The 24,126-nt window shown below is 37.2% G+C and overlaps 1 protein-coding gene across 7 annotated transcripts in view; it reads right to left on the bottom strand.

Moving 5' to 3' along the window:
* Positions 1–24,126, bottom strand: part of Sytl5 (synaptotagmin like 5) — a 232,405-nt gene that overhangs the window by 44,734 nt on the left and 163,545 nt on the right. For all 7 annotated transcript variants that reach the window (XM_074062217.1, XM_074062220.1, XM_074062222.1 and 4 more), the window contains 4 exons: positions 15,182–15,297; positions 13,504–13,612; positions 10,907–11,041; positions 388–529 (listed from right to left, as the gene is read on the bottom strand). In XM_074062217.1, the coding sequence (XP_073918318.1) occupies positions 388–529; positions 10,907–11,041; positions 13,504–13,612; positions 15,182–15,297 (502 nt within the window). The remainder of the gene's footprint in view (positions 1–387; positions 530–10,906; positions 11,042–13,503; positions 13,613–15,181; positions 15,298–24,126) is intronic.

Here is a 24,126-nt window from a genome sequence, read left to right on the forward strand (position 1 = left end):
GATGTAGAGAAAAGAAAACTATAAAAATATTTCAGGGCTCTTCTTTTCACATTCAACTCAGCTTGGAAAAAATTAGTGTAGTCAATGTATGACTATGTTCTCTGAGAAGTAACATGGAGGTTCAAAATTAGGACCTACTACAAATCCTTTGCATTGCTTTCAACTATATAGCCATTTAAGTGTCCATCAGACAATGCCACCTTTAAACCTTGTCTGTCCCTTTCCTTTTCACTTTGGTGTCTCTGGCCAAAGGCTAAGGATATAAGAGGTTTGGTCCTGATAAAGAAGCTTCTACCATTAAACAGCATAAGCAACACATTCTGGGATGCAGAGAGCTCAAACCCAGCTTGGTAATGAGGTCAAGTCTCTTTACATGGGTGTACTTACTCTGCTGCTGACGGAGGTTACACTGCGTGCACTTGGGGCTGGTGACCTCCGAGTGACTGGGATTACACCATTACTCCGGTTGCTTTTTGGGGTCCCAGGTCCAGACTCCGGGTTAATGGGATCTGACAAACCGGTGCTTCCTCTAAATGATAAAACACATTCATTCAGACTTTACTATGGAAGCAGAGCAGCAGCCAAAAACACAGGCAGGGGAAATATAGAAAAATGATGAGGATATGTGAACCATACTAAGTTTATAAGAACCATACTGGAACTGCTCAGTAACTATCATACCTCCCTCCTTGAAGACCTTCAGGGGTGCACTAGGTTTGACACCATTCGCCTGATCCATGGTCTTTGGAATTGAGTTTAACCCTACCTTTCCAACTTTATTTCCCAGTTATCATCAGCATTCTCCCAGCCATTCAATGTTCCTTCCTGTTCTTTCAATTCATAAATTCACTTCCACCTGTAAGGCTTTTGCTCACTTTTCCCTCCACCTAATAAGCCCTCTTTGCTACTCTTTGTCTGTGCAAATCTTCCCCATCCTTCAAGGCCAGATGAAGTTCCGCCTTCTCCATGAGGCTTTCCTGTCATGCACAGGTCTTGTCAACTGCTGCTCTACTCAGTTCCTAGTCACTTCAATTTTTCCAAACTACTTAGTACTTGATTATAGAATGTCTTGTTTGGTGCCCTAATTAATCTACATATGAGGACCTTGGTGCTTCTTCTGACTGTGAGCTCCTTCAGAACAGACCCCATACTGTATTGACCATATCTCTAACATCCTACTTGGTAAGAAGAAGTCACTCAGGACACGTTTAATCAAATATTGGAAATTATATTTCATTTATTTCCTGTTTTAGTGTCTGATTCATGGTGCATGTGTAATAAATATGCTATGAAAATAATGACATTTGGTAAATGGACTTGAATCACTTTCCTGTTTGCTAAAATCATTTGATTCCATCCAATAACAATAAAAGCAAAAGCAATTCCTACCTTCGAGGTGATCACAATTTTCCCATTAAATGGAGCTTCATGAAGTAAAAGTAATGTTTTGACAAATCAGAATTTAAAAGAAGTGTTTGTTCCTGGTTTATTCCCTACCCCAACGAGTGCAAAATATGCTAGGTAGCAAAATAGAAGCCTTTATGTTTCACTCTCTCAATTACCATTTTCATAAGCTATGTTAGTAAGCATATGATTGATAAAGCACACCAACAATGTTTAATAGTGATTAGGGCTTACAGATGAGCCAATCAGATGCAAAACTAAATGGAATAAAGGAAGGTTTTTTTTTTAATCTCTGAAACTGCACCTATCATTACCAGAAGATAAACCTGGAAGAAGAAAGAACACGCAATGACCATCAGAGCAGTCAACCAAAATTTTAAGATTTTTCAAGGCTGTGCACCAGAGAAGACACCAAAGTCAAATATTCTCTGGTTGACATTACCAGCCACTATCAGCTTCAATAATCATGTAAATGGCAGTGGCATTTATTGAGTGTTTTTTAGATGGTGGTCACTTTGAATCCACCCAGTGTCCCTGTAAAAAAATTAATATTTCTATTTTAGTGATGAAGCAACTGAGTTTTAGAGGGGTTAAATAATGAACCAGGTGTGGTGGTACACACCTGTAATCCCAGCACTTGTGAGGCTGAGCAGGAGGATGGTGGGTTTAAGGCCAGCCTGGGCAATACAGCAAGTCTCTGTCTTCAAAAAAAAGAAAAAGAAAAGGAAATAGACAGAGAGGGAGAGGGAGAGGAAAGGAGGGGATAGAAGAAGAGAGAAGGAAAGAGAAATCTGAAATAATGATCTCATACGTGTATGCTTATGTGTGTATGTATACACACATACATCACTATGCTACCATGCTCTCACACAGTCAGTACATGACAAAGTTAGGATCAAAACAGTATTGTCTATCCACCCAAAGCCTGGGCCCATTTTAGTTTCTCCTTCTGCCTACTCATCATTTCACTAAGATCAATTCATTCCAACCAGGAGAGTTCTTCATTAACAGAATGAACTATCAAGAGAAAGATAAGAAAAGGATTAGAGAGCTGGGAGCTAGTTTCTTGGGATTCAAATGAGAAAATTTTGGAAAATTTCTGGGCAGCATCCTTGTAAGATCTCTGGCCTCCTCTTTCTGGAGATGACACCCCTAATTATGGTGCTATGAACTCAACTCTGAAGGAGTTTATGACTGTGTCTGTTGATTCTGACAAGAGAATAAAGCTTTCTGATTAAATAGATTGGTATAATTTGGAATTCTAAGTTTCTAGGTGATTTTCCTGACCCCTCAAATCTCAGATGCTACATTTCAACATTTACAACAGTTAACTTTTTCTTTCTGAGATGGAGTCTCACTGTGTTGCCCAGGCTGGCCTAGAACTTGTGATCCTCCTGCCTCTGTCTCCACAGTGGTTGGGTAGTTTACCATAGTCACACTTTCCCAAGTGTTTCTATTCATTTCAGACATCCTACTTAGGAGGAACTTAGAGGCCTGTCCAGTGATGCTGTGCCGTGACCATAGGTTCTCTACTCTCAGAACTACAAAAATCTCTGTCTTCACTGTTTCAGGCAAAAAAAATTTCCTCAAAAAAAAAAAAAAAAGGCTGGGAGTGAATCTTGAAGAAAGGAGTCAAGAATTCATAATCAAAGGGATTCATGTGAACATTTCTGCTTATGTCTGTGTTGAAGATCCTCCCAGATCCAGGTGGTTTTGACAAAGTTACCCTTGCTGAAACCAAAAGTCCTACTTATATAGAAGTTCTGGCAGAAGTTGATTAATTGTGGTGATGACATTCAAGAGGCTATACTTTAATAAGGAAAAAATTCTTGTGATCATAAGTCAGCTACTGGAAATTATTATAGCCAGCAGCATTATCTCAAATATGACATGTACTTTCACATTTGTCCCTGACATTTACTGTGAACTTCTCAGAAATATTTCCTTTCAGTTGGTTAGACTAAGAAAACGTTTAGTCTACCAAGGAAGAGCATCCTAAATATTTGGGTGCCAATCCTTTTAGATGCTATATAAGATATGACATAAGCTACGTGAACCTTTGCCACTTAAATAGGAAGCTTAAACAAAAAGTTTTCCCATGTAGAGATGTTTAAGAGCAATTTAAAAAGGGCTATTTTGGTTCAGATATCATGTTGCTGTGATTTAAATAAGAAGTATTGGAAATCAGTGCCAACAAACCTTCAAGCTAAAATGTGGTTAATGGAAAACTGGCAAGAAGGAGATACATTAATCTCATTTTAACAGGGTCCAAGTGTGGGGGTATGACATCGTCTGGGTTATTTTGGGTTACTGAAAGACACATTTTCTAGGTTAGACAAAACTTGGTAAATATGTATTTTATTTACTTTAGCTTATGAAATATACTTTTAAAAGCCTTTTATTTTGTTACGTCTAATTCCATGCTGACCCAAATCTTGATGATGTCTTCCCAGATGAATTCATTTCTGGATAGAGGACCCAAGGATAGGGGTCAAAGCCTGTAACTTAATGAGTTGTCTTTCTGGTTTACATAGTGGGCTAATGATCTCCCTGGAGTCATAGCCAGGATATCATATCCCAGGATCCAACCTTTCCAGAGTGGCTGCAATGTTGAGCCTCTGCTGCATGGTTAAATGAGTCCTCTCAGAAGGCAAAATTAACATGAGAGATGCTAACAATCAAGGGAGCAAGGGGCTAGCGCATAGCACAACACAGAGACAGTGCAGAATATTCCTTCTGTGGTATATGAGCTTTCCTAACTTAGTTATTTCAAATCTAAAATGAGTATTAGGAAAGATGGGCAAGGAAGGTTATAATTAGAAAGTGAAATGAGCTGCTAAATAAGAAAGAGACAGCAAAGTGATCTTAAACAGGCAAAAATGTCATTTTTTTCTTTTACAAAATTGGAGGGCAAAACAGGTTGTGCCTGGGGGGGTTGGTATCAGTGGGAGTGGGGAGAAGGTAAGGAAATGGTGAAGGAGGGTGAATATGGTGCCAAATACTGTGTACACGTGTATGTAAAGAGAAAAATGATACCTGTTGAAACTATTCTAGGAATGGGGGGTGATTAGGAAAATGGTGGCTGGGGTGAATTCAAGTATGATATATTTGATGTATTGTAAGAACCTCTGTAAATGCCACAATGTACCCCTACCCAGCAAAACAATAAAAAAAGAGATAGCAAAGATGAGAAAGAAAAGGGAAAAAAGGTGAATGTATCTTTATCTTCCAGTCTAGTGGTCCTTACCCTTGGCTGCACATTAGAAAAGCCTATGGATGGTCTCCATGTTCAGATCATCCCCTAGACACATCACAGTGGACTGTGGGCATGGGATCCAGGCATAGACATATTTTAAAACTCCCAGGTGATTTCAATATGCAGCCAAGGCTGGAAAACATTGAGCTAAACTGTGATACAAGTTCACTGATGTCAGACATATGTCCACCTGTACTGACCCCTAGCTTTATACCACCATGTTTTTTTTTAACACAATGCTCACATGAAGATAGCTGAGCTGTCCTCACAGCTCAGTCTTTGATGAATGGAAAGACACTTTCTGTATTAGTGAGTGAACATATTGTACTAGGGTCAGCAAACTACAGGTTGTGGACTGAATTGGGCCCACCAGATGTTTTATATAGTCAGTGAGCTAAGAGTGGCTTTCACATTTTTTAATGATTGAAAAAATCAAAAGAAGAACATTTTGAGACACATAAACATTATATGAAATTCAAATTTCAATGACTATAAGTAAAATTTTTATTAGAATGCTCATTCCTTTATGTATCGTCTATACTGCTTTCATGCTCCAATAGGAGAATTTTGAAGACTTGAGACAGAGGCCATATGGCTCACAAAACCAAAAAATATTAACTAGCTGCACCTTCACAGAAAAGGTTCGTCAGTCTCTGGATGTGCGCCCATGTACACAGGCACATATACACACAGATAAGTGTGTCATGAATTAAAAACCAATCTCTTTGGAGAGGCCAACACATCCCAAAGGAATGAATTTCACATATTGGGTGCATGTGTGTGTCTGTCATGCTTATGTCTTAGGTTTCTCTGTGTGTGTTATACTTTAGCCTAGCTGAATCATCATAGGAATTCTTTTTTTTAATCAGTGCATATTAATTGTACAAAGTAACGGGTTTCATTATGACATTTCCATACATGCCATAATGTACTTTGATCATATTCACATCCTCTAGTTACCCTTCCTTATTCTGTCCTTTGCTTTTTTCCCCTTCCACATCCCTGATAGTCCCCCTTTTACATTCACGTACTCTTTTTAGGGAAGTAGAGAGAGATGAGAAGATGTGGAAATTTATATATATTAAAAAAAAAACTTCCCTAGCTCCCATTGTCCCTGAAGCTGCTGGCCTTCTATAGCTTAATTACACAGATCTTCCTTCCTTTTCCTTTTTTGGAGAGAGGACAGAGGCAGAATAACATTGTGGGTGCTCAGTGAAATTGTGTTTAAAGAATTAGCATTTTTAATTTGATTTAATAAAACAAAAGGTGATTTGTTTGGTGGTTTCTATATGTTTAGTGTTTCTCTAATAGATCTGTTTCCTTTAAAATGGAGAAGACAGTAGAAATGAGGAAAGGGCTCTAGCTAGGTATGAAAAAAGAGATGCTAAGAACAGGTAGTACTTGAAATCTAATAATATTTTGATCTTTTAGCATCACAATAAAATCCTGAGCCAATGTCTTATTTCTAAATGATAACCAGAAGCCAGTTGGAGGAGAAAGTCCAGCATGAAAAATCTGGAGTCAACTAGAAATCAAGGGAAAGAAGAATGTCAAGTGCCTTCCCTTATGGATGGAAAGGAAAGCAAGTGTTTACAAGAACTTAACTTTCAGTAACTAAATGGAATAAGTACTTATTCTGCACTTAGTAGTTCAGATTTGCTAAAGTCTTGTTCTGTCTGGGATGTTATGGTGCCTTTAGAAGAATGTTGTCAGGGTATCCAAAGCAATTCACATCCCAGTAAACTTACCTTTCCATCTCATCTCCTGTATGCAACACTTAAATTTTTACACTTTCAAGACCCTGAACAGATTGTTTCAGAACACACAATGTGGTTTCATGCCCCTTTTCCTTTATACTTTTTATTTCCTTTACTTAGAATTCTCTTCCTATCTTTTTTCACCTCCCCAAGTCCTTCTCATTTCCTTAACATTTGTTTAAGGATCGTTGCTATAAAGCTTATTTGAATCTTCTAGTAGGAAAATTGGTTCGTCTTTGGCTTTCCCATATCACACAGAACATCATATTACCATATTGTCTTGAAATTATTTGTTTGATTATCTCAGTCTTCTCTATTAAATTGGAAGTTCATGAATGGCTGGAACAGTATCAATGTCGAAGAGCTTGAACATTTACCATTTGATATCTAGTACTTGGTTAATCATGTCAGCAGAATTGTATGTTGAAATGTTGGTGTAAACAAAATGTACAGGTGAACAAGTCATGTATTTGTAGTACTCCCTTATTGGCAGAAGAAGGACTATCTTACATCTCAGCTACCCTGAGATATAGCTGAGGTACCTCACATAACACATATGATGTAGAAATGAGTCAGAGAGAAATTTATGATATTTGGGAATAGAAATGTGTTGCTTATTTTACATCTAGAACAGGAAAATAAATTTACTTCTGATGAAAAACAGATGTTATTATTTAATGTAAAATGAGTCCAACAAACTCACTTTCCCCAGGTAATATATATGAGGAAAGACTGATTTTTTAGTCAATAAGGTACCCAAAATGCCACATTTCCAGAGAGAATGACAGAGAGAAGAGCCGTGCTTGGAATGAAGATGAGAACTAGCTAAGGGCTGACTTAAATGGTGTGGTCTCTGCATTTGGATAAGAGCCAAGCAAAGCAGCTTGTGGAGGTTCACAAAGGCTGTACCAATCAGTTGCAGGCCTCATGGAGGGCAATTAAGAGTAAATAGATAAAGCCAGTGTATGTGTATGGGGCAGAGGTGGAAGGAAGAAGAATGAGAACTTAGGTGAGTATGAGAGTAGACAAGATTCAATGGTGAAATGCTTCCCATGCTCACCAATGACATGACAGAAATGCTGCCTAGAAACACAGCTTCATCCTTCATCTATTTTTGCTGATTAGAGCAAATTTCAGGTTCAAAGTTCCACTTTTCTCTTGTATCTTTTAGAGGGCATTGGATCCCACTGAAATCCCCTTCACATCCTGTTATTAGTTCTGCCTGGCTCTTCCTAGCTTCTAAGGGCATTTCTGCTTATGGTTTGCCCTTACTACCTTCAGAGATTTGTCCTTTGGCTCTGGAACTGAAGGCCTAGAAGACCCTTGGAGTTTGTCTCTCCCTCACCCACAGGGTAGAGTAGTTAGATAAAACACAGAAATCCCAGATAAATATGAATTTCATATAAGTAATCAATAATTTTTAAGAATTAGGATGTCCCAAATATTGTATGGGACATAGTTATAGTAAAATAGTTGCCTACTTCAAATTCAAAAGTACCTAGATATATTGTATCTTTATTTGTGTACTATGGAAACCCTACCTGAGAGCATCCATAGTCAATGTCTGTCTGGTAATAGAGAGCAATGGCCCAGGTCCTCCAAGTGGACAAAGCTCAGAGACATAGTTCATGATTCAGAGTCTCCTGTGTGATCATGTTGGACCCTCAGACTTAGACCTGACCTGACATAGCACCATTACTCAGCTTCTTCCCCTTCTCTGCTCTTTCTTTTTCTACTCCCTCAGTCATTTCTCTTGGAATCACTTGGTTAATCAATGACTTGCTCATGAATCCTTGTCTGAGGGTCTGTTTCTGGGACAGCATGACTTAATACAGAGAACTCACAAATAATAGCACAGCAACTACTCAGCACAACTTAGAAGGAATTTGGAATTACTCCCTTCAATAGCATTCTGCTTATTAACCACAGTTTACATTTGTAAACTTTTAAAAACTCTCCTGTGTCTCATATGTCCAGTCCCTAGCAACCAGTGAATAGTCATTTGTCATGCTCTTCTGACAGGCTGCTAGGCCTTCCCTAACCCTGCTTTAAAGCTTCTGAAAAGAGATAAAATCAATTAGACATTTCCACTCTGATATGATGTGAGTTTTAAAAAGATATGCCTCAGCCCAGCTGCTCCAGGAAAAGACCAATGAACCATGAAGAAATATGTATTGCAGAGGAGAAAGGAGAGTAATAGCTAAGCTAGATCAGGTAATAGACCAAAGAGATGTTGATCTCACAATCTCTTTAGATTGATGGGAGTTAAGAAGAGATAGGCGCTTCCTGCCCAAATTTGCTAAGGAATCATTTGGGGATAATGGAACGCATCTAACTGTGGCAGTCCATTAACGAGTCATTCACTGTGATAAATACATGTTCCAGGAAAAGGACATTTTGCTCTACTCATCTCCTGAGCATCTTTATTCTTTCTTTTTTCAAAAAGTTCGCTTTCTTAATGGGAAAACATTGTTCTTGACACGCTAAACCTGAATACTATGTTCTGATTATCTGTAAACTATTTCAGATATTCACAATTTGAAAGATAAACTCTACTTAGGATCTTTTTTCCAGTTTACAGTAAAATCAAGAAATCTCTGTTGCAGGTCCTGTCCGGTGGGAAAGGGAAGGGCTTAGGAAAGGGTGAATGAGGGGGAATATGGTGGATGCATTTTGTATTCATATATTAAAATAAAATAATGAAAACCTGATGAAATTGTTCTAAGAAGGGGGGAGAGAGAAAAAGGGAGGATAATAGAGGGGATGAATCTAAGATATTGAAATCACATATGTAAATAACAAAACGTATCCCCTCACACAACTATTACATGCTAATAATAAATTTTGAAAAAGAAATCCCTAATGCCAAAACACCAACATTAGTGAAACATGTTCATATGACTTTACAGGTTTCAGGTTATTTGTGCCTAGCAGCAGATAAGATACAGGGAGAAAACCCAGGCAGATAGATTCTGGAATAGCAATATAAGCACTGCAGAGCATGCCCCTCATTCTTGTTGAGTAATTGTAAGACAAATAACTGAAAATGGCATGATCTTATTTTGCATGATAGACTGGGAGTCTTTTTTTAAACAAGAATTCTGTTTTTCCTCTTTTATATTTTGTCCCTCTAAAATGTTTGCCTGAAGTATAAGCCAAGATGTCTCAACCACAGAATCCCCAGGAGGCTAAGCAAGAACAACAATAACCAAGCTTCATTTTTTTAGAGTCAGGAGTCCAGCAAGCAAAAATAAAAATGAGATTTTTATAGAAAGTTTTTGTGGGATATAGCATGGAAAGGAAGCCAAACAAAACTATTTCAAGGATAGACAACCATGGCGTACAATGTTTTATCAGCATTCTTGAAATTTTGGAAAATACTGAGCACAGTGATGATCCTATGATATTGGATAATAATGGATTTAGTTTTATTTCTTTATAATTTTTGTACAGTTTTACATAAAGTGACAATTCCTTGTAGGAACGACATACAGAAAAAAGAAGCAAGTATGGGGAGTCACCATGGGGAAAAAAGTCCAATAGTCAAAAGAGTGTTCCCTCTGGGGAAATGTTCTGGTTGACATTCTAAAATGGATTATAGTGTGGGAGGCCCTGGGTTTGATTCTCACACACACACACACACACACACACACACACACTCTCACACACACTCACACACACAAATTAGATTAGAGTGAGAATGTGATTCTGCTTGCAGAACTTTGGGAGTAAAGAAAAAGAAAAGAAAGCTTAGCAGAATTACTGCCTAGGTTGCAGAAATACCACAGGCTGCCCCAAGCAAACAAAAGGGAGTTAACATTTGGACAAACCAATGAAGTGTAAGGATAGATCTTTTTCTCATCTGTAGCTTCAATAACACACTAATCATGAAAATAAGTCTTGACTTATGCCCCAACAGGATAAAGAAAATCAAATCTGATTAGAAGTGGCTATGCTCTTGGCTATTCCTCCTTCTTCTCTTTACTTTTCCTGACAAGTGATAATTCTGTGCACAGGAGATTCTTATTTGGCCCTTCTGAGAATCAGTTACAGGAGGTGGAACTAAAAGGAAATGGAATTTATGGAAAATTCTGTGGTGACTCAAGTGATGCAATTATTAATATTTTTGACAGCTGCAAGGGATGGATAGAACATTTAGAGTTTTCCTTTACAGAAATTTAAACAGAAAAAGATGAAGAAATCAATGAAAGAATGTATTTGACCTGTACATTCTTATTTGAATTACAGCCCCGAGTCCCCAAACATAAATTTTTATCCCTGCAGGCAACATGGATGATTCCAACAGCTGTAAATCCAGAAGGTAGGCAAGTGCTTTTCAATTCAACTAAAAAATATCCTCCTGCCTTTTTGTATTACATATTAGTTCTCCAAGTGGCAATACTTTACAGATACCTAGAAGCCCTGTTAGATGGGGATTTATCAACATAATCCTCAAGCTGTCCCATTGTCCAATCTGCATGTTTCTTACCTGTCTGAACCAGGGCCTGCCTTTAAACTGCGAAAATTTTGGCTATCTAAGTCCAAGCTGTAGCTCCTCCCAGTTTCAAGTTTTGGAGTTATGATTTCTCCTCTGGTTGCTGATCTGAACTTGCTAAGAAGAAATCTGGGGAAAAAATATATGAATTTAAAAATAAGATAAGAAAGAAAGCATTAAAATATCATTTCAAGAATACAATTTGTGGATGGGGATGTAGTTCAGTGATAGAGAGTATATTTTTGCACGCAGAAGGCCCTGGGTTTGATCCCTGGCACCAAACATGGGCAATACAATTTCTAGTACTTTCAATAATAAGTGTTTGTTCAATTTATTCTGGGTATAAAGGGATTCTGGACATTTCTCAGTGCCTCTGTAGTACAGTGTAATGGAGGGCCATACTACCCAGCTTTGTAGGAACAAAAATTCAAGCCCTTATCCAAGACACTGAGAACCCCAAACAAGGTTGTTCCCAAATACGCTTTAATTAAAAAAAAAAACTAAACTAAAGCTATATTCTTTTTGGGATAGTGTTGAAAGAGACCAGTTCATTTACTTTATATTCAACAATTTTTCTAGGCCAAAACAAAAACAACCAAATTCTAAAGGTACTGGCAGAATCTTAATAGAATCTGTTGAGTTGTCTCTGCTTCAAAGAGCCCTGGAAGAAAGTCATTGTTAAAGTGTCTGAAGCTTCATTCTACTGGAAAATTACATTTTTGGTATGAATGGCACTTAATTTAATGTCAGCTTGCACTGCTCTGAGAACCACCTTGTGTATGTCCTCACCTCTGTGCCCCCTCTGTGATTCCCCCTGCCGGGAATCACTCTTCCTTCTTTTTCACATCCTGAACCCCATCCGTCAAGCTCTTCATTTAGCCCCACTTACAATCTGATGTATTTCTTGATGACTTTGTGCCCCCTAAGCATTTATTATCTAACCACTTATTTAATACTTACTTAATCATTTATTTCCTATGACATCTCTTGTGATTTATTAACACCCTGCCTTGTTTAGAGAGGCTTTTGGCAGCTCATATTGCCATTTAAAATTGTTTTGCAATCCTTTTATAGCTTTACAGGTTAATTGGATGTTGTATTCCTTCAAGACTGAGAACCATACATGCAAATTTTGAGTTCCAGCAGGGCTTAGCCCAGTGCTACCATGGTTTGAAGGATTCTGGGTTTATATAATTCATTGTACTGTTCAATTAGTTGGTCTCTCAGTTCTAAGACTTTCCTAGCTCAGTCACCTATTTTGTGATGCTTGGGTTGGGGTCTGCAAATATAGCTCCTATCAGCCCTCTTGGGCTCTGAACTACCTATTTAATCAAGCCACTGATTGTTGTTAAGAGTTATTTTTGAGCCATTGATTGTACTATGCTAGATACTATAACACAAAAGCAAGTGAGCCACTGGTATAACACTGAAGGAGATCACAATTAAGTGTATGTATGGGGGGAGGAGGGTCCAGAGGGCAAGGTGAAAGAGATGCATAGGCACAAGACATTGTGGGGACCCTGAGGAAGAATAAGTGGATTTCATGTGACAGGAAGGATCAATACCCAGAATAGGACACTTAGGATAGGATACTCTAGACTATCTTTCCTATTCACCTCTGCTAATTAATGAAGAAGTGGTTAGTCATGAGAGTCTGAGTTAGATGACCTTTACATTTCATTCCCATTTATAGTTGAGGATTCTAAAAAATGTCATAAATGCTCAGACATTGTCAACATTTCATGTTGGCTTCTGCTGAGAGATTGACACAATACTACCTGAGAAGGAGCATAATGTGAACTCGTACCTATTAGACCTCGTACTACCTTGGCCACAAAACTGACCAAGAACTACCTCAGAAATTAACACTGCAAAGTGCAGGGCTGTGAAGCAGCAGTTTGCCTTTTGGTTCTCATAGACCACATTTTGAGGGCTACCCTTTTCCCTTGATGGAAACCTCTTACCCCCAGTTCCCAGTACCTTCTTGCATCTTGCTCTCCTGTGTATCTCCCATTGCTACTTTTAGAAATAGACACACATATTTGCTTTCTGAGTTAAGTTGAGGTAATCAAATGTGACTTTTTTCCTTTAAGGATGCCTGGATTTTAAACAAGGGATATAATGTCATTGCTGGGGATGGAACCCAGGGCCTTATACATGTTATCAAGTACTCCACCACTGAGCTATATCTCCAGCACAGCACCACCCTGGTATTTTATATATCAGCACTCAGGTTGGAGGAGAGGAGTACTGACATTCTACCACCAAGGCATTCATCACCTGTTTATTGACAAGACTGGCCCATAAGAACTTCTGCCTAGCATTAATGGAAACCATTTGGTGCAAGATCAGATATGTCAAATGAAAGGAGAACTCTTATATGCTCAAGTCAGTGGGGACTTATATTTATCTAAGGTTGCATGCAAGTAAACCAGATTTTCTGAGGAGAATATTAAGAAGGGGTTATCCCAGTTGAATGTCTGCCCTCCTCTGGGTCACTGAGATGACATCAGATTTGAAAAACTAAGGAATCTATTTCAGAGGTGTCTGGAATAAAGATTAAAAATTCCCTTGGATAGATTGTGTCTTACCCCTTTCTCTTCGGCCCATCATGGCTGGCTTTCTGCCCAACAGAAGGCGAAGTATCTGACTTTTCTGGATCCTGGCGGGCTTGTTCTTGGCTTTGTGCTTCTTCAGATCCTCATTAAAAATAATTAGAAGACAAATTTACATACAAATTGGCCAGAAATGAGATCAAATTTCTCTTCTGCATTCACTTTCCTAGATTACCACAGGACAAAGTAGTCTCTAAGAATTGGTAATGACATTTCAATTCCAAGTTTCTCAAGTATATAGTTATTTCTAATTTGCTGACTATTCTCCAGTTAAATAAGGACCAAGATCAGGATAAGCTTTCCAGGGAAGACTGCAATGGAGAATAAATACATCATACCTCTATAGATATTTTTAGAGTGGGAGTGGGCTCATGAGAACTCCAAATCCCTAGAGACTGAATTTCAACATGAGATTATAGGGTTTATGGTTTGTTTGTTTTGATTTTCTGAGACAGGGTCTCATGATGTATATCCTAGGATGGTCTGGGCTACATGCCCAGGCTGGTCTTGAACTTGCTATCCTCCAAGATAGCAGACATGCACCACCATCCTTCAGGATGAGATTATAGAAATGATATCCTGACTTCTGATCACATAAGCCAAACACTCTGGTAGGAAGGACAGCTGTGCATAAATCCTGTGACTTGAGAAAGTTCACACACTGGAAAGCACTGAGGTTTAAGTGAAAGAAGAGGCCTTAGCTGACTGCATAATTCTAACTGTACTCTTCCACCTGTGAAATCAGACCCGATGTTACCCATGTACAAAGGCCCTTCCTTGTGAAGTCCACACTCAGAAGTGGCACTGGAATCAGTTCCAAGCCTCCCAGATCTGCTTGCCAAATTTAAAAACAAGGGCAATAGTCTCCTGTCTATGAAAGATGAGATAGCCTAGGAAGAGCCCAAAAGATGTCTGCTCCACCTTTGTTATACCATGCATGAGAAATATGCTCCTAAACACAAGTTTCAATCAATATTAACCAATGAAATTGTAGTTTAAGTACACTGAAAAGCACTCTGAAGTTGGGTGTTGTTTGCATTTGTTGCTAGTCTAACACTTCATTGAGTGAAACTGTCCTATGCGTTTTATGTGATCTTGCATCTCTGGTTCCTGCCCACTAAATGTTATGGATTCCACCTAGTCATTGTGAAAACCAGAAATGCCCTTTTGTATTTCCCAATGCTTCCATTTTGGGGATAGGAGAGAAGCACATAATAACCAGTGCTTGGTTGAGTATCAAGGACTAGAAAAAGTAGTATTTAAAAGAAATCTGAAGTAAAACTTGTTGAAAAATCAAGAATTGCTTTCACAGGTTGAATCATTTAATTAATCTGTTTTATGGTATTTTCTTAAATATTTAGTAAAATATTAGAAGTGCATTCAGGAAAAAGAACTATCTGTGGTAAAGATATATGGCTTCTTTGAAAATCTCAGTGTGTCAGATACATGGAAAATCAATATGACTTTTATTTTCCACTGACTTCCTCTTCACTTGTGTGAATTGTAGATTTGGATTTCATGTTGCTGAGTTGAGAAATCACCTAACGGACTCAGAAAACCCAACTCTGTTCATTTGCTACATGAAATATGGAAGTTATTTATCCCAACAAAATGAAGATTAAAAGTTTTGCACCCAAATAATTGCAGGAGTTACCTGGACTTCTTCTTAAGATGGACTGTCGGACAACATCAGTGCCCAGAACATTGACTTGCTTGAAACGCTTTGCCTTTTCTTCAAAAAACCATTCACCCGTGATAATCCTTAGCTGCCTACTCAAGGGAAGGGGGTGGTGATTGAAATTCAATTATTTAGCTGCATAATGAACTCTCAAAAATCCCTAATTAAGTAAAAAAAATAACCAGTTATTTACAGAGTTTATCTCAATCTCTGGAATATTTTATGATGACAGTAATGGTCTCTATTGTATTAATTGAATATACTAAAGACTGTTAATTGCTCTTCATATTTCATCTATTTCTATCCAGATAGCAACCTTGCATAAGCATTATTATCTACATTTTATGGATGAGGAACCCGAGAATTAATGCAATAGAATACCTCATATTACACAGCTGGTAAGTAGTAGAGTCAGAATCTCAGCCCAAGCAGTTGGGCCTAGGGCTCATGTTCTTAACAACTACCTTAGTATGTAAAAGATCTTCAGTGTGAGCACTGAGAACTGAAATTTCTGGATGACACACGAGCCACAGTCAGATTCTGTTTTTAGAAAGATTCCTTGATGTAACACAAACACTGGCTTAGAGTAGAAAATGGAACAAAGAGACTGCTTGGCCATTACAGTAGTCCAGGAGAAAGAGGATGGGACTGATGCTAGGGCAATGGGAAGACTAACAGGGAGGAGGAGATAAATTCTGCAGGCGGTAGCGTTGCTGACTGAATTTTGCAATCAGTTCAAAGTTAAATATGAGAAAAAAATCCTTGAATACTCCTATCCATTTTTAAACCCTACTTGCAATGGCTATGTGAAATCATATCTTCCAAAATGTCTATAACGCTCTTCTTTGTTTGCACAAGTCTTATGTGCAAAAGTAGTTTTCATTTGATTTTATTTAGAGTTATTTCTTCCCAGGCTCTCTCATGTATGTTGAGTTGTAAGCTCTCTGAGAGCTGATCTCTATCTGATTCATCTTTTCCCCAAAGTACCTAGTAGAGAGTTTCATTTTATAGACTATGCTCTCAAGTAATATTTAAAAAATTTTAAAATCATAGTTATTAACACATATTAATCACATAATCTGTGGGATGCACTGTGACACTTCCATATATACCTAAATATGTATATATACACACATCATGTATTGATTATGCCAATTCACTCTTCTTCAAATATTTTAAGATTGACTAGTCCCCTATCACTTTAACACATTACCCTTCTTTTCATATCCTCACAGCCCTTATTACTATCAGTGACACAAAGGCAGGGGTTTTGGATGTGTTATTCACCATTTCGAGGAGCAGTACTTAGCACTGTACTCAGTAAATATTTGTGAAATAAATTAGGACAGTCCAAATTCAACCTGGAGCTGCTATGCTGCAATGAAGTCCATTTTCAGGCTTGCAACAAGGGGTTTAACAACTATAGATGTCATTCATTCAGCAGTTAAAATGTATTTCTAATTAAATGCAAAGAAATAGTTTTAGCTAATTAGGGCATGTTCTGAGAATGGTAAATGTAGGTCTATATGAGTGGGGTAAAGGGCTTATGAAGTGTAGCTGTAGTGGAAAATGAAATTGAAAGATAAGATTGGGCCATGTAATGGAAATGTTTGAATGCCATTCTAGGGGCTGGAATGTTATTCTAGAGGCAATGAAGAACTTACTCTAACATTCAGATTGGATGAAATATATGGAGAAATATATGGAGAAGGGGAAACCAGGAGCAAAAAGATCATTTAGGAAGTTACTCAGTAGACGGGATAGGAAACGATGAAGATACAAATCAGAGTATCACTGAGATAAGGGATTGAAAAAGAGATTCAGCTACTTGGGTCACTGAGGAGGAGAATTAGCAAGGATTGGTGGTAAGTCTGATATGGCGACTGAGGAAAAGCAACTGAGAGTCAAACAGAAATTTCTAGCCCCAGAATATTATATCCACAAGGTTTAGCAACTGACTAGACTTATAAATCAGCAATTGGATCCCAAATATAAAAGTTACTCCCGAAAAATAAGTCAACCTTGTTCTCCACAGCAATTGAAGTCCTGCTTCTGAATGCAAGAGACAAAAGTACATAATATATGAAACATGGTTCCACTACTGTAAAAGAAAGTAAAAATGCTAACCTTGGAGAAAGCACTTATTGAAATGCTTGACCATAGCATGTAAACCCCAGATTCATTTCCAGGCTAGATCGCCTATTGAGAAGGACAGATTGTTGGCTTAGTGCCATAACTATATAAAATATGCTCATGTAATGTGCTGAATGTAAGAGGGTCTAACCTACCAAAACCAAAAGCTTGAATAGGTTAAATTATTTCTGGATCCAACTCAAGAAATCTATAGCTTTATACATCCCCACTTATGTTGGAAATCTAACTGGTAATTGTGGTGTCCTAAATTCTAAAGATGTCCCTTCAAGATTACTACCAATCAAACACTGATGTGACCAGATTATACAGATGGCATTAAGTTACTAATTAGTTGACCTTAAAATAGCAAGATTATCAAGGATTATTCATGTGGGCCCAAAGTAATCACCTGAGCCTCTAAAAACACAGGGAAAAGAATAAATACCGCAGAATGGGAAGTTAGATTGCAAGAAAGACTTGGCACACAGAGAATGCTCTGAGATACAGGAATCTATAAGCAACGAATGGAGAGAGAGGCCTCTGGGAGCTAAAGGCAGTGCTCAGCTAATAGCCAACAAGGAAATGGGGACCTCATTCCTATAGCCACAAGGAACTAAATTCTGCCTATAAGAATGAGCTTGGAAGTAGATTCTTCCCAGCTCAAACAACTGACACCTTGCTTTCAGCCTTGTGGAACCCAGAGTAGAGAAGAAAGCCAAGCTAACCCAGACTTCCAGGCTACAAAATTATGAGATAATGATTTTGTATTGTTTTAAGCTGCTACATTGTGATAACTTGCTAAGAGGATAGTAGGAAATAACTACGATAACCCAACAGAGAAATTTATTTGTTTTAATATTCAAATCTGGAAATACTTCTGTATATTATAAGAAGATATAGAAGGGAACTTTAGAAACACAATAGGGCAGAGGCCTAATTCACCCTACCACCTATTTTGTATAACCTTCAAGCCAAGAATGGTTTTATATTTTAAATGGTTGAAAAAAAATCAAGACTATTTCATGACATACAAAAATTCTATGATATTCAAAATTCAGTGCCCATAAGTAAAGTTTGATTAGAAGATAGTCATGCTCAATGTAATGTCTCTGGCTGCTGTGTGCTCTGACACCAAAGTTGAATAGCTGTAACAGTAGGCCACATGGCTCACAAAGTGTAAAATATTTACTCTCTGGCATTTTATTTAAAAAGAAAACTTTGCTGACCTCTACAATGCAGTAAAGAGTTTGTACAGAATGAAACAAGAATAAGTGGAATAAAGATAGCTTAGTGATTGAAAATCACCCAACAGTGATATGCCAAGGTCTTAACTCTTTTTTTTGTATATTCTTTGGATTTGGGATGGGTACATAGTGCATTGACAGCAGTTTCATGTATGGCACTTCCAGTCTACATGCCCCAGGAAACAGACCTCCAGATCGCCTTTATCACATATAACTAGAACTGGAAACACCTAATACAAATAAGATTTTCCCAGAATTGTTAGTACCTCTTGCTATCCTCATGAGAACAATAACTATAAACCTTGTATTTGTTCAACTCAGATATATACTTGAGTGATTTGTCATTTTAGAGCTTCAGATTATTAGAACAGTCTCTTTGGATTATGCATTTGTCACCTTCTTGGGTTCTGGAGATGGACAGAAGACTTGGTAGAAGAATAGAAAACCAATGTTAAGTGAGTACCCAGTAGGCAATGTAGATTCACTATCTCTAAATCCTCACTGTGAGTCATAAAGTAGCTCTCAACTATTCTCAGTTTATAGATAAGGAAACTAAAGCTCACTGGGGTTAAATAATTTGTCCAAAAATTTAAAGGTGCCATGGCAGAGACAGAATTTATACTGAAAGCCCATACCCTTTACATTTGGCAACACTGTCATTGTGAGAAGAGAATTCACACTTGTCAGCTATAACAAGGCTTTGAAGAGGGGTGGAAACCTATGGAAGATAAAGAACAGTGAATAATGCATAGCATTTCATATGAGTGTTGTGTGTTAGGAGCACAGCAGTAAAAATAAAGAAGTGGTGAAAGAAGATAGACGAGATCAGGTGCGTTCAGGGTGGTATGGCCACAGATGAGAAAGAAGATAGAAAATAAATGATAGCCACTACAAAATTTATGTCCCTCTGTGCCAACATCAATCTAGTATTTCAAAAACTCAAGGCTTAAAATAGACTGCATTTCCTCTAATTTGAACTCTGAAGAATGAGTTCAACAAAAATTACACTGAGTTACACTTATTATTTGTGAATAATGATTACTAAGTATTCAGAATTTGTTAGGCTCTCATTTTATTTAATATCAAATTTCTGGGACTTCAAATTTTCACTTGGAAACTTAAATAAATGTGAAGTTAAGTTAAATTATCTTTTGATTTATAAGAGTGAAATAGATTATCTTATCCTAATTAAAGAATGGTGATCAAAATTCACTTTGCTCCTTTATCTACTATTAACTCTTGGAGACATCTATGATAAGATACGCTTATTAGATATGCTGAGATACGATATGAGTTTCCTTCTATTATTTATATGGAAACTAATTAAAATTGTTTTTAAATTTATTCACTGCATTGCACATATTTATTACATTCTTACTATGAATCAGGCCCTGTTCTTAGGGCTAAAAATACTCAGGTATAGAAGATAAACAAACACCCCAGCTATAAGGAAATGATGGTCTAGGTTTCTTCTTCCCAAGCAGCAAAAGTGAAAAGAAATCCCTATGCACATTGTGGAAAAACTGCAGATCACTTATAGTCAAAGAGAACATCTTAAAAGTAGCTGGGGAGGAAAAAAGAAAGCAGATTACATACAAAGGAATAGCTATCAGAATGACAGTTGACTCTCAATAGTAATAATGAAATACATAAGCCAATGAAATGGTATTTTCACAGTTCTGGGAGAAAATAACTAGAAACCAGAATACATATCCAGAGAAACTACTGTTCAGGAATAAAGATAAAATAAAGAAATTTTCAGCAAAACAAAAGCAAAAACCGAGATAATTTATTACCAAAAGACTCTCAAAAGGAACTTTAAAAGACTGTATACTACAGAGCCAGGTGTGGTGGCACAAGTCTGTAATCCTAGCTACTTGGAAAGCAGAGAGATCAGGTGGATGGTGGTTTGAGGCAAGCCCATGTAAAAAGTTCATGAGACCCCATCTCAACCAATAAAAGGCTGGATGTGGTGGTACACACATCCCTATCATCTCAGCTACACAGGGAATGTAAATAAGAGAATTGTGGTCCAGGATGGCCTGGTCATAAATGTAAGACCCTTTTCAAAACATAACTAGAGCACAAAGGGCTGGAGGCATGGTTTAACCACCTAGCAAGCACAAGACCCCGAGTTCAAACACAAGCACTGCCAAAAGAAAAAGACTGTATACTCAGAAGGAGATGAAATGGAACTGAGATATAAAAAAGAAGAGTGAACAATGAGATTGATAGAATGTGCATGAATATACACAGTGATAATACCTGAATTATTGACTTAAACAATAAGATATGCCTAAATAACAGGACAAAATGACATACCTGCCAGGAAGAAATATTTAGGGTTTAAGAATACCAAGTTCCTTTTATGGATTTGAACAAAAGTAAAATTTCAATTTTCAAAGTTAAATATGAATGTTGTAACTTCTAGGGTAATCATTGAAAAAATTTAAAAAGCATACAATACCTACAGCAGTATAGGTGATAAAATGGAATGAGAAAAATGTACTTTAATCAAACTACGGATCACCAGGAACCTACCTATGTTTCTCATTGCAATGAAAGAAAACACATGCCAGAAGAGTAAGAGGGCATTCGAAAGGATTTACTATATCATTTGGATTTGTGTTAGGTAATCTTCAAAAGAGTTCAAGGGAACAGGATTTTCTCTGGATTAGGTGATGTCAATAAGTGGGGACAATTTGATGATTGGTATTTCAATACATTTCATCTAAAAGAAGGGACTACTAGAGCAAGGTTAAAGTTTTAATTGGCAAGGAAGCAGCAGGTTGTTCACATTAGCCAAGAAGGGAGAGTATTTTGTATTTTATGGCTCGAATGGTTACCTTTTGTTTGTTATTGTTTAGATAAGATTATGAGGTATTCTTGTTTTATCTCTCTTCATCATAGTTGTACAATGATCTTGTAGCTGGTGCTCTGTGATTTTTGTCCAACAGAACACCATGGCCTACCTGCAAATGCCACTCCTAACAACACCAAGACCTACACATGTCAGACCACTTTCCAGGTGTCAGGGACTGTATTCCTCTTTCTTATAACAAAGAACAGTACATACCTCCTGAATTATCTCTGTGTATGTTTCTTCTACTGTCATATCTTTTCTTGAGTTTTTTGACATACAGCCTTATATGTTATCTATTTCAGTTATATTTTGTCCATTTCAGTAATTATTCCCAATTCATCAAGAACAAAAAAGCAGCAGACTCTTTCTACTTAAAAAGACAAAGCCATTTACAAAGACATATAATACCATGAGATGTTGCAACATGGCATATATATAAGATCAGCTACTTGATAAAATATTAGAGGTATTTGATTTTTGGTTCCCTCTCATGTCGCTTTTATCTTTTGGGTATTTCTGGGTTCAATTGGGTGCTAATTAGGAAAAACAATCATTATGACTGTCTTTGTGTTACATGGCAACTGTCTGAGCTAACATAATCCTTTGGAATTTTATAGATCTTATTAAGATAGCAAAATGAACTCACTGCCTGTGTCAAGGTTTCTTTCATTCTCTTTCTATAAAGTTAGTTTTTAAAGCTAGACCTACAGCAGCCAACTTGCTAGAATCAGAAGGTTGGAGAAAATGTCAGGGACTGCTCAGCTCATTTTAACAGGTAGCTTCCCTCCACCAGCCCTTTCTGCAATCATTTTAATCCTTCAGAAACAAAATCTCTTTACTTCTACCCAGTCCAAGGTAAATGACAATAAAGGTTGTTCTTCCAGCTGATTAGAGAGAATGAGTCACTTTCTGACTCATCTCATCTCTTAGAGGTCAGGGTGGGAATTTCAATTTTATGGTCTATTAAACATGGAGACAGCCCAGTGGGGGATGTAACATTCTCTCATAACAAAGGGTGTTTGCTGCCAATAAAATATTATTCCTTTTTGAAAACCACCCCATTAATAGCAAACAGGATACTTCCAATACTGACAGATAGTTTTAGTTTCTGAAATCACATAAACTTGTAGCTGGAATATTAGAGAAGTAATGTCTGATTTTCAGCTTGAAAAGTGGGCATGGATTTTGATATATTAAATTGAACATTAGTCATGTAAATTTCCAGCTGCTGAAGAAGAATAAAACTATAGATAAATTGTTGCCACAGCAGTGTAAGAATCACACATTGAAAGATGTTTTCTCCTTAGGAGGCTTCAATGTAGTGAAACGGAATTTTGTTTATGGATGAAACAATAACAAAATAAACTTATCTTTCTCCTTAGACTATAAAGCCATAAAAGGCAGTCCATGTTTTATTCAACCTTGTATCTTTAGCTCTTGTGTACCAATAGGTTACAAACAATAAATACATAGGAGGGATAGAGAGTTGGGACATTTAATAGATCAATTAGATAGGTGGATGGTTGAGTTTGTAAAGTTATTATTTGACCAATAAAATTGATTCATAAATTATGTACTAATGCATTAACATGTCTCAAGAAAAACATACTTTTCAATTTGTTATTATTTATTCTCACGCCTTCTGGCAATGATGTCTTTTCTATTGTTCTGTGATAGCTAGAAATTTACATTGTTCAGAGGACAAATGTATTTAGCATGGCTCATTTTTTAAATTCTATGTTCCTGACAGAATCTGTTCCGCATTTGTTTCACTTGCTCAAGCCTAAAATGCTTTAGGTAGGAGCCATTTGTTCATGCATCCATTCATGATTTCATTTGCTTGATCATTTGTCCATCCATCCACTCATTTAACAAATATTCATCAAGTACAATATTTTAGGCACTAGGATTACACCAGTGAACAATACAGATAAAAAGCCCTCCCTTCATGGTTCTGAAGCTTATATCCTAGTGGAGGAAAATAATAAATAGGATAAATAAATGAAATATATCTTATATAGCATATATGATCTAAGGGTAAAACACAGGAAGGAACTGTATTAGTTTGGGTAGGCTAGCTTCTATAACAATCTCCAAATTCCCCTCAACACACCAAAAGTTAATTTCTCATTAATATAACCTATACAGGGAATCTGACAAGATGTGAACTAGACCTTCAGTGAACTAGACATTCAGTTGCCATTTATACTAACTAGTAAATGAATTGATAGCAAAAGCATAAGCCCTTTGGGTCTTGTGTTGAGAAGCAAGCTTCAGTAGTTACAAGTGGTATTAATAAGTTAAAGATGAAATTCCTCTTTTCATACTGAAACTTGAGGCTTTCTATAACTGATCAAAAGGCTTTTGAGTCATTGTCCCTAGTTTCTGTTGTCTGAGTGAATGAGAGTTCTGGGTGTAAAAAAATGAACAGAAATAGAATAAAAAGAAAAAGAATGAATACTAAACATCAAATAAAACAGCATTGTATAAAACTGGAGAAATTCTGCATCAGTCCTTAGACTCTGCAGTTGGAATATCAGTTACTTGTTTTCATTTCTTTCTTTATTGACCTGAAATGTCAAAGCTCAACTTGGCACAGTCTGATGGGAAAAAAGCTGGGTGAAGTAATAAACTTTGGTGTTGCACCAAGCATGGTGGAGGACACCTGTAAATCCAGTATT

The sequence above is a fragment of the Castor canadensis genome, chromosome X (assembly GCF_047511655.1).
Source record: "Castor canadensis chromosome X, mCasCan1.hap1v2, whole genome shotgun sequence".
Taxonomy (NCBI): domain Eukaryota; kingdom Metazoa; phylum Chordata; class Mammalia; order Rodentia; family Castoridae; genus Castor; species Castor canadensis.